The sequence below is a fragment of the Geotrypetes seraphini genome, chromosome 2 (genome assembly GCF_902459505.1).
Source record: "Geotrypetes seraphini chromosome 2, aGeoSer1.1, whole genome shotgun sequence".
Lineage (NCBI taxonomy): Eukaryota > Metazoa > Chordata > Amphibia > Gymnophiona > Dermophiidae > Geotrypetes > Geotrypetes seraphini.
Window position 1 is genome coordinate 155,036,051 of NC_047085.1, and position 12,389 is coordinate 155,048,439.

Consider the following 12,389-nt stretch of genomic DNA (forward strand, 5'->3'; position numbering starts at 1 on the left):
TCGAGACCCAGTCAGACCCTCTATCATTGGAGGGAGAGGGATCTGGGGGGGGGGGGGGCAGGTGTAACCCCTAAAGCCGGCACCATTCAGCTGAACACCCCTGTCTCACTGAAGAGAAACCTCAACAGGAGAAATAAAATTGCCATCTCACTGAAGAGAAACCTCAACAGGAGAAAATAATTTTCCATTCACAGCCAGAATTCAGGAGCTAGTTGAATAGCGACCATCATCTGCTGGGATATAGAGCATACTGAAGATGTAGGAGTTGTGCCAGCCAATAGGACCACCCCACCTGTTAATCAGTTTCTCTATCTCCACCTGATGGCAGATATGTGCTATCCCATTGGTCTCTGGATTCATCTGCTGCTGTTGCTAAGGAATGTCAGAACTTGTATGCCCTTATTCTAGAAAGCTTTAATATAATACCAGTATAGTTATAGGTCTATCACCAACCCTCTCTCTCAAGATAAATAAATAAGCAGCTAGGTTGGCGTACTATGCATATAAATATCTTCTCAGAAATACCTCAGCCCCACCACTCCACCGCTATGTTGAATTTCTAAAACGCGGGAGATTTACGTGGTAGCTCATCATAGGTAAATGATTTTTTTAAAACGCTGTGATAATTCAAACGTGTTCATAAAGATGCCTTTTTTTCTTTTTTTTCAACTACAATAGTGTCAAGAAATTATTACAAAAGTATATACTTAGCTTTTATACACAGCTGAACCTGGGAGTCTGACCCGACATGTTTCGCACACACAGTGCTGTCTCAAGGGTCTCCCGAGGCCGCCGTTGTCATCCGACTCACAAGTGCAGATTCTGTCTTGTGAGTCAGATGACAACGGCAGCCTCGGGAGACCCTTGAGACAGCACTGTGTGTGCGAAACATGTCGGGTCAGACTCCCAGGTTCAGCTGTGTATAAAAGCTAAGTATATACTTTTGTAATAATTTCTTGACACTATTGTAGTTGGAAAAAAAAGAAAAAAAGGTATCTTTATGAACACGTTTGAATTATCACAGCGTTTAAAAAAAAATAATTTACCTCTGATGAGCTACCACGTAAATCTCCCACGTTTTTGAAATTCAACATAGCGGTGGAGTGGTGGGACTGAGATATTTCTGAGAAGATATTTATATGCATAGTACGCCAACCTAGCTGCTTATTTACTTATTCTAGAAAGAGCATTATCAAGGTAAGTGCCTAATCTTCCTATTGAAGCACCACTCCCCACTGGCAGCAATGTAGTTGGAGGACTTCTGCTTGGTTTAGCGGGAACAGTGCTCCACATTCACATTGCTTATAAAAATTATTACTTATCTCCCTTTTGGGAGTAAATGATATAAATTTAAAGATGGACACCACAAGAAGCAGTGTATTCCCCCGAGAACAAGAAGCCATTATATTCTCATATATTGTGGGTGGCATCATCCAAAGAACCTGGATCTCCTGAAAACATGATTGGCTAGGTGTTTTCCCAGATCTGGGCCAAGAACCTGTGCTCTTAAGTAAGAAGCGGTGCTCTCCTTTTTGGCTTGGGATTTTAACACCTTTAAAATTTTATACCTGAAGCAGTTGCCTATGGCTAAATCCATGCTTGGAAATAACTGGGTCAATATTCAGAATGATTTAACAGAGCAGAGGAGGCCCCTGCCCTATTAAATCATGGCGAGTTGGCCATCCCCAGATTTTCAGCAGCACTTAACTGAACATTACTACTCACTGGTTAGTCCAGAGGCAGAGTTGGGGAGGAGCCAGAAGTTATGTGGGCACCCACAATATTCAGTGCCAGTGCCTGCATAGGTTACCAGGCAGGTACAACTGCACAAAAGACAGTTCTAATTTATCCCAGTTAGCTGTGCATATACAGCACTAAATAGGCTTACCCAGGCGCTGCTGAAGTCCCAGATATTCAATGCCAGTGCCTGGATAAGGCCCAGCTCTGAATATCTGGTTCTAAAATTTGCTGGTCACAGTCAGTGCCTAAAGAAATGGCGATTGCCGCCAGCTGAATATTGACCTGCATTAGATATGTCATCCCCAAGTTCTCTTCCTTAACTGAGCACATTACCTGGACCCTTGTCAACGCTCTCATAACCTCAAGATTACTGCAATCTACACTTCCCCTTCCCCATTTGCGGTTTCCCTACTCGCGATTTCACATAATCGCAATTTATTTTTTTTTTGGGGGGGGGGGGGGAGGAGGGAAAAAAAATCCCATATTTTTGTCTTCCTCCGGCATCCTGGCCTGACCTGGAGGTCTAGCTGGTTTTTGGGGCAGGAGCTATCTTCCTACACTCCTGCCCCGTGCAGATAGCCATTAGGAAATGGCTGTGGGGAGTTCCCGTAGTCTCTCGAGAGACATACACACACACACCTATTAAATATATATATATATATATATACATACACACACACACATATTAAAAAAAGCTACATAAGCCTTTACCACCACCTATTTTGTAAGCAATAAGGGCCCCCACACTAATCACTTGGCATGCAGCAGTGCCTCATATGCTAACTGATTAATGCTATCGCACCCACACTCCAGCTCCTAAATTGCCCCCTTTGAGGAAAATACAAAATACTTTTTTGGTGTGCTGTGTTATGCGTATAAAATGGCAAATTAACTTCAGGATGCCAGCACACAGCAAGCCTTTTTAATGTGCGTTAAGTGTACACTGGCACTTGCTGCAGTTTAGTAAAACGACCCCTTAGAGCAGTAGCCTATAATTTTATACTATCCCCCGGCTACTATATATGGTGCCCAAGTCTGGCCATGCTGCTGAGGTGTGTACACGCATATTGGTTAAACAGTTAACTAGGAAATATTCAGAGTACCAGCACTGTTGCAGATAAATGTGCACAGGCTTGTAATTGACACTCATTAAAATTTATGCATGCATCCAGCTGCACACTATTCTACAAGTTAGGGTGCCTAACTCTCTGTGTGTATTCCACAAGGGGTCATGGCCATGGGAAGGGCATTCAAGAAAGTTACACAACTATTTTATAGAATACTGGGTAAATAGTACACACCTAAACTGGGTGCCAGCATTTACACCAGGTTTCAGCAGGCGTAAGTCTAGCGTCCAGTGTTAGGCATGGTTATCGGCACTATGTCTAGTCTGTCAAGAGCACGTGTTCTTTATAGAATAGCACTTAGCGCTAATTTTTTTTTGGCATCCATTTTTAAGTGCTCTTTATAGAATCTCCCCATGTACATAGATTACAAAATATGATAATTTATGCATGTATGTACATGCCTACCAGCAAAGTAGGTGTCTTCAAGCCACAGCACATACTTTTACACTGGTTACTATTTTTTAAGAGGCCACTTAGTACCACATGTATGAGAATGACTTTATCAAAGTTACTTCCTAAATATTTTTATTTATGTGAAAAGCAATTATATAAATTAACTCCTATAGTTAAGATACCAAATACCTGTGCTGGCACATATTCTTGTGCATCTGATAGCTGCAATACTACAACATACTTGGCCAATTTATTAAGGGATCCTTTTACTAAGGCGTGCCAACCGATTTAGTGTGCACTAATTGATTTAGCGTATACTAAATAGCATTTAGCGAGCGCTAAATTGGTTAGTGTGCCTTAGTAAAAGGACCACTAAGTGCAAAAGGTTCAAAGGGGTATACTCATGGGTGGAGCAGGGGCAGACAATGGCAGCTCTACTGTGTAACTTACAGAATACTTAACTTTACAACTATGTGTCAACACATTAGCACCTACTGTAACTCATCCACCATTGACGTGGTGTAAGTATTCACACATAATTGGTACCTTGATACCATTTTCTATAATGTACCCACATGCATGCCCTTTACAAAATACCACCTGGTGCCATTATACCAAGTACTTGATGGCAGATAAAGGACCTGTACGGTCCAGCTGGTCTGCCCAAGAAGATAAAATTCATAGTATAAACACTTGGCAAAAAGCAGCATTTAACATTATAAGATGGGTGGAATATAAATTTTATTAAGTTTTCTACCTTACCTTCCTAGGTTTTATAGAAATTCTAATCATATCCAATGTCTCCTTCCTATGGCTATGTACTGACAAATAATTGCTCTGCATAATATGGAGTTTTTACTTTTAAAAAATTGCCAATTTGATTTTTATCTGTATAAGTTTTCATAGTACATAATCAGTTATAGAGAATAAACATTTCTGGAGTTGAATGGATTTTTGGATTTGACATCTGAAACCTTGTGGCTTTTTACATAAAAAGAAAGAAAGAAAATCGTGATAATGGACAACTTCCAGCTACAAACCTCCTATGACATTCAACAGATTTTATGAAAGCTTCCTTTCAATAACATTAAAAAGAGATGCTTTTTATGCAGTCAAGCTGTAATTTTAAGAAACATATGGAGTTTTAGAATACATTTACTTCCATTTTTTTTTTTTTTTAAGTATTTAACCGAACATACTTCAAGAGATCTTGACTAAACAAAAATGTGCAATGCTGTATCACACAAACAAACCACAATATAATTATTAAATAACAAAAAAGAAAATCAATTATAGTATAAAAAGCAGCCAAGAGCCCAGAAACAGATCCATGAAACAGAGAGAAAATACAGTAGTATCCAAAGAAAAAAAAAAAATTAAAAAAATAACACACTAGTTTGAGGTTAAGAAAGACAACTTCAGCACCGCTGCATTTTTGTTACAGTGCCTTTCAAGTTTGCAACTTTTTTAATTTTCAAAATCTCCAAGCATTTTCTTAATTCAGAAAGTATTTTTGTAGATCAAAACTGGATGGCTTTCTCCATTTCATCTTTTTTTGGCAGCTGCTGTTTTGATCTCTTCATTGGCTCCGATTTGTTTCATGTTTCAACTAAAGATTAAAACTGCTCTGTAATTCTAAGCAGATGGGCCTGGTAGTCCAACCCTGTAATTATACCTTCCCTCTGTACCCTCTAACTACAAGCCATCCGTTTTCTGACTTTTAAACCCCCAGATCATAGGGATTTTAATGTTCACCTTGGCATTCTTGCAGGTCTTGTTTAACGAGGCTCAACTGTCTACAGATTTTATTTGTAGAAGTTTTGAGACCCCATAGAAAAAAAAAAAAAAAAAATTATAACCAGCCTGACAAGTGACCTTGCTCTCACTTCTCCCTAAATCCTTCAAACTTCTGAGCCTGGAGGATCTTAGATGACTTATTGTACCTGTAACATACACTTGCTATCGGCTTCAGCCTTGCTTAATCCATTAAGCTACTGAAATGAATTGCTGAAGCATTGCCAAAATAATTAGGCATGTGCATTTGTTAGCGTATATTTGATTCATTAGCGCATCTTAAAAAATATAGGAGTGAATACTAAGCCTGTGGTAGTCGGTGTTTAAACAGCTGCTACAGGTAAAACAACCACCAACAACAAAACCCACTGAAAATTTAGTGCTGAGCTGACTGGCACTGCTATCCTGCTAGTAGCAATCTTCAAATATACTAACTGCATAGCTGACCAGATACCCCCCCCCCTTTTTATTAAGCCATGGTAGAGGTTTCTACCGCAGCCCAGGGTGCGAGGCATTACACTGGAAGCGGACTCTGTGGGCCACCAACCAAATAGTATGCATTCCAGGCTCCTCAGCTAGAAAAAATACAAACCAAATACTGAAGGCGATTAGAGAAGAGAGTAAAGATACCATGAGTGAGTTGTAATACATGTGGGAACAAATGACCTGGTCACAGACTGTATGCTAGTAGGAGCTTTCTAGAAGCTATGGGAATGGTTGAGGCTCCTTGGTAAGCTCTATGACCTTTTCTGAAATACTGCCTGCCTATGGAAAGGGTGTGTGTGTGTGTGGGGGGGGGGGGGGGGGGGGGGGAAGACTATGAAACACAGAAAACTTCAAAAAGTAGCTAAAAACCTGATGCCAAAAAAAAAAAAAAAGGTTTAAGTACATAGGAGAATGGGGCAATACCTGGAAAAACAAAAGGCTGTTTTGTTATGATAGCCTACATCTTTCTGACACGAGAAAAAGGATCCTTAGGGAGAAATACAGGCAATATATTTCTAGGCATTTAAACTAGAAGGTGGGTATGCTAAGTGGAAGGTCACCCCCACCAAAACCAATAGCACGAAAATAACAGCAGTGAAGGTAGAATTAAAATAAACCATCTTAGCAAATCACTTATCAGCAAAAAGGTATATGGGAAGACTAGGCAGAAGGAGAAACAAGAGGGTGAGAGAGATAACAAGTCGCTATATGCACAAACGTTCAAAGTCTATGTAGCAAAAGTTTATAATTTGCAAGCCCAGATGCTGAACCACATCTCCGTGCTGTAAATACTGTAATATCCAATGACTCCTATGAATGCGATGCAAATATACCAGGTTATACCCTATTTAGGAAAGATAGAGCTGATCAGAAAGGTGGCTGGGTAGCTTTATATATGAAAAATAATATTAAAGCGGCCGAGATACAGGGGTCCTGGGGAGAGAAGCGATATAGATTGTCTTAAAAAGAGAAGATGGAACATCCATCTATGTGAGCATTGTCTACAGACCTCCAACACACGGAGAAGTTAGACAAAGATTTGGTCATATATATCCAAAAGCTAAGAATGAAGGAGGATGTGCTTTTGTTGAGGGATTTTAACCTGCCAAATATGGATTGGAAGGTGTCATTTATGGAAACAGAAAGCAGAAGAGATTGTAGATGCCTTTCAAAGTGCACTGCTGAGACATGGTGATGGAACCCACAAGTGGAGATATGATGCTATATCTTGTGCTCACAAATGGAGGTAGTGTATCCAGCATCAGGTAGGTGTCCATCTGGCCAACACTGAATACCACACTGTATGGTTTGATGTAAGAGCTAAAGAGGAATGTGGCTGCACAAAACTCAAAATCCTGAATTTTAAGCATGCTGATTTTGAGGAAATGGGGAAGTACCTTAAGAAAGAGCTGAAGGGCTGGGAGGACATAGGAGCAGTGGAGGATCTGTGGTTCAAACTGAAGAGAGCTATATAATCAGTTAACAAGAACAAGAGAAAGAGAAAAAGGAAACAGATAAAGTTCACCAAAAAAGTCGCTGACAAAATAAAATCAAAAGAAGAACACAGAAGAGATTACCAGATAAAACAAAGTAGTAAAACGAGAAATAGGTTGGCAAAGACTTTAGTGTTAGAACAAATGGCTAAAAACAAAAGAAGGGTGACAAGACTTTTTCAGGTATATTAGTGAAACGAAGACTAGAAATGGAATTGTGAGATTGAAATATATTATGAACTGTTATGGAGAGCAAGAAGGAAAAGCAGAGGTGCTTAAATACTTCTGTTCTGTGTGTCCTCACCAAAGAAAATCTGGAAGTAGGACTTTCATAGGCTGTTAAAGCTGCATCTGAAACTGAAGTTGATAATACATAATTTATGGAAGAAAGTGTTTATGAACAACTTGAAAAATTGAAAATGGACAAAGCCATGGGACCGAATGGGATCCATTCCAGAATCTTGAGAGTACTCAGAGGGGTTCTGGTGGGTCCGCTCAACGATTTGTATAACAGATCCTTAGAAACTGGGGAAGTTCTGCGAGATTGGAGAACAGCGGGTGTAGTCCCTCTTCACCAAAGCAAAGAAGAGGTGGGGAACTATAGGCCAGTAAGCCTTACTTCGGAGGTTGGAAAGATAATGGAGGTGTTGCTCAAGGAAAGGACAGCGAGTTTCCTGGAATCTGATCTGGGGCATCATGGCTCCACCATAAGAAAATCATGCGAAATGAATCTGATTTGTTTCTTTGACTAGGTGACCAAAGAACTGGATAGTGGGCATGCGCTGGATGTAGTCTTCTTGGATTTTAGTAAGGCTTTTGATACAGTCCCTCAAAGGGGGCTCATAAATAAACTCAGTGGGCTAAAATTAAGACAAAGTGGTGAATTAAATTGAAAACTGGTTGGCTGACAGATAGCAGAAGGTGGTAGTTAATGGAGTTGTCTGAGGATAGAAATGTAAATAATGGAGTGCCTCAGGGGTCTGTACTGGGGCTGATCCTATTCAATGTGTGCAACATTGCTAAAGGGTTGGAAGGAAACGTTTGCCTTTTTGCGGATGACAATATAAGAAGGGATTTACAAAATTACAGTAGAAGAATGGTCTAATTAATGTTTGGCAGTTGAGATTTGCAAAGTGATACACTTGGGCTGCAGAAATCCAAGAAACCAATATGTGCTAGCAGGGGTCTCAAAGTCCCTCCTTGAGGGCCGCAATCCAGTCAGGTTTTCAGGATTTCCCCAATGAATATGCATGAGATCTATGTGCATGCACTGCTTTCAACACATATTCATTGGGGAAATCCTGAAAACCCGACTGGATTGCGGCCCTCAAGGAGGGACTTTGAGATCCCTGTAGGGGGTGAGTGACTGACATGCACAGATCAGGAGAGACCTTGTGGTGATGATGTCTGAAGATGTCAAGGTGGTGAAACATTAAGGTGGTGGCTGTTGCTCGAAGAATGTTAGGCTACATTGGGAGAAGTATAACCTGCATAAGGAAGGGGATGTTGATGCCCCTGTACAAGTCATTGGCGAGGCCCCACTTGGAATACTGTGTCCAGTTTTGGAGGCCATATCTCTATACAAGGATGTATAAAAGACTTGAGGCAGCTCAGAAGGTGGCAATGAAAATGGGACAGTGTTTATGCCATAAAATGTATGAGAAGAGACTGGAGGACTTGAATAGGTTTATGCTGGAAAAACAGACAGGTGATGCAATACAGACTAGAGGGCAAATTCTATAAGAAGCGCCCAAACGTTGGACGCCTACTTAGGCACTGTTCAGCGCAATTCAATCAAAATTTGGTGCTGTTTAGTGAATCACGCCGAGAGGAACCTATTTGGCCACCTAGTTTGGAGGCACCCAATAAATAGGTCAACTCAAGGCACAATTAAAAGTTAGGCGCCCATGCGAGCGCTTAAGCACGCTTAAGAGCAGCGATTCTGTAAGAAGGCGCCTAACACCTAGCCATGCCCATGCCTAACATGCATAGCGCCTATTTTTTGAAAGCCGCCTATATTTTTAGAGGCACCTTGTTACATTATCGCACTTTCTGGATAGGTGCCTATGATTAAAAAGCCTAATTGAGCTTGTTCTTCAATTTAGATAGGCGCCTCCGAAATAGGTGCCTAACTTTAGGCGCTGGTTACAGAATTTGGGCCTAAGTACTTAAAATGTATTAATAGTCAAACAAACTTCTTTCAGAGACATAGGGGGCAGCAGAACTAGAGGACATGGATAGAAGTTGAAGGTAGACTCAGAAGTAATGTCAGGAATTTTTTTTTTTTTTTTTCACAGAGAGATTGGTTGAAGCATGGCATGCCCTTCTGAGAGAGGTGGTGGAGTCCAAAAATGGGAACAAATTCAAAAAGGCATGGGATAGATACAGGGGTTGCATTTCCACCTTTCTGTTTAAGCATCATGGCTGTCTGAGGTGTTACCTTGGGCAAGAATAGTTGGAACCGAGGCCGACGCTGGACTGACCTGTACGGTCTGTCCCCCGGCGAAGGTCCGACAACTCCAGTGTGTTAATTATTTTATTGTCACATACCGTGAGTGGGGGTGTGGTGGGGGGGGGGAACTGTGAGACTTGGGAGGGAGGAGAAAGGATCTTGACGGGTAAGTTGAATACTGTCAGCAGTACACCACATATCAAGTTTCAAGTTTATTAAAATTTTTGATTAATCGCTTAATCTTGCTTCAAAGCGATGTACATACATAAAAGAAAATATTTAAATTACAACTATAAGATAAAATTACATTTTTAAAATTGACAATAAAACATTAATTAATATATAACCATTAAATAAAAACAAACATGAACGAAGGGAAAAAGGGGAAATGAAATACAATTTATAATAGAAAAGTAGGTAGGGAAAACATAAGGATGGGAGTTCAAAGAATTGTCGAAAGCAGCATTATTAAATTCAAGGGAAGAATTTGTTAATCAAATGCATCTTTAAAAAGAAATGTTTTTAAGTTAATTTTAAATTTCTCAATATCATTTTCTTTCCTTAAATATATTGGCAGAGAATTCCAAATTTGGGTGGCCAGGACCTACATGGAGTGGTGGGTGAGGCTCTGGCCACCTTGTCGGGCAGACTGGACGGACTGTGAGGGTCTTTTTCTGTCATCATTTACTGTGTTACATACATTTGCACAAAGTAGACAACTGTATTTTAAAGCAAAAGGATATATAAGGTTTGTTTATAGTCTGCTCAGCTAGTATTAACCCTTCCACAACCCCAGTCAAACTTCCATGACTTCTGATAAAGGCCAGTTTCATTCTTTGATATATTAGTATTGAAACTTAGAAGCACCTTCTGTATTGCCGTGTAGAACCTCTTAACAATCTTTTTGCTATCACAAGCATAGGAGCCAGCTCTGTGGGTGCCTGAGCACCCCCAATATTCAGCAAACTCCTCAACCGTGTCCAAAGATGGGGTAGTTTCAATCGGGGTTAGCACCCCCATCAATTTGAAAAAGTTGGCTCCTATGTTCATAAGCAAATGAAGTGTGGCTTCAAGTTCAAGTTTCAAGTTTATTTAGATTTGATAAATCCCTTATCTATAATTTACTAAGCGAGTTACAATAAATTATAAAATAAACATACAGTTCAACGTACTGCTTAAAATGGGTTAGACGGACAAACATATAGACAAACTTGAATACATAAGGAAAAAAGGGAGAAAGTTACAAAGTTAATGTTTTTTTAAAGAAAGAGCCATAGGATAGAAAAGGTAAAGGACAGGACAGTAGTCATAAAAGGTAAGTTTGATTTGCAAAAATATGTGATCATGCAAGCAACATCCAAATACAGAAAGACTACAAATAAAGACCATATGGCCTATCCATTCTTTGCATCTCCACCTCCCCCCCCCCCCCAATAAAAATGAGAGCTTACAATACTATCAAAACAAGGCTGAGGGGAAAAAGTGGTAAGCTGGCGTTTGGCAAAATATATTTCTAACACTGCTGTTTTAAAAGGGATAGATCTGAAAAGTCAATAAGAGGAAATTTTGAACCTAGGGCGTAAGTTACATCATCACACCAATGTACAGTACTGTGGTATGTCGATTAATTCTCCTAAAGACACTGGCAAGAAAAACTTCCGGAGGCGAACTGTACATAGATGATTATGCCTTTCCTGATCCTTAAAGAGAGAAGTCTCATTCATTCAAGCCTTCCTTCACTTCTTTCCCCAGCCCTCCCTGACCTTCAGCACTTCACGTGCATTTACTCCAAAAGAGAGAAGCTGCAGAGAGGGAAGTGTCTACTACTATCCTGCCACTGCAGATTCAGTTATTGTCTGCATAAGTGAGCAGGTTAAATGATAAGGAGATGTTCTTTTACTATTATGTTGTTCCATTCCTTACTCTCCACATTTAATCTTCCTCGTCTAGGGCTGCCGCTATTGTTTTCTTAAAGGTCGAGGTGCTCCCCTTGAAACACAATCAAGCCATCCCAATAATGGTACCAGATTATACTCAACCATCCCAGTTGAACACACTTCACCAGGGATTGTAGTGCTGAAGATGATACACTCGCTATCTTTTCTATAGCGCCGAAAGGCACACACAGCGCTGTGCAACATGTGTAGACGGTCCCTGCCCAAAGAGCTTACAATCTAGTTAGAGCAGACGGGACAAATGGGACACCTGAGAAAAGCAGCGCACGAGCCCTGTGCAAGGCATTCTGATCAGTTTATTGGCACCAGTCACCAAAAAAGGGGGGTGGGGGGTGGGGAGATATGTAGAAATGAATCAAAAACACAAAGGAAAAATATAATACTTTTTATTGGACCAACGTAATGTAGTTTATGAATAGGTTTCGAAGGTTACGCCTTCCTCCTCAGATCAGCAATAAGCAAATGTTGGCAAAAATCAGTATATCTAAGAGAAGCAAGAAAGCGTTTCGCCACACCTTTTCACTGAAAACGAGAAACGAGGCGAAACGGCGTTACAAAAGGACCGCGAGCAAAGCGTACTTGCGCGCTCACTCACCGTGCAAGAGGAGCGCCGCGAGCAGGTAGCGCAGGAGGCACATCTCCGTCTCTGGAACTTCCGAGCTTGCTCCAGGTTCAAGTAATCCTACTCCCAGAGTCTGAAAATAACCCCCACCCCCCAAAAAAAAAAAAAAAAAAAAAGCCTCCCCCAAAGCGCTTAGAAAACCGATCTTTATACTGCGCTTTCCCCCACAGACGCGGTGCACGTTAGGAGGCGATTCAGGAACAAGCAGTGCAGCCCAAGCGCGAGGAAGAGACCGAGCCCCCTCCCGCCCAAAACCCTCCACTGCAAACCGAAATCACTTCATGTCCGGGAGGCGACAGAGCTGGGGTGAGGGAAATCCCGAAGGGC

At 40.9% G+C, this 12,389-nt stretch overlaps 1 protein-coding gene across 1 annotated transcript in view; it reads right to left on the bottom strand.

The window, feature by feature from the left end:
* APCDD1 (APC down-regulated 1) overlaps positions 1–12,174 on the bottom strand; it is a 91,331-nt gene extending 79,157 nt beyond the window's left edge. The window contains exon 1 of the mRNA XM_033934211.1: positions 12,036–12,174. Within this exon, the coding sequence (XP_033790102.1) occupies positions 12,036–12,078 (43 nt within the window). The 5' untranslated portion in view covers positions 12,079–12,174. The remainder of the gene's footprint in view (positions 1–12,035) is intronic.
* Positions 12,175–12,389: the final 215 nt, after the last annotated feature.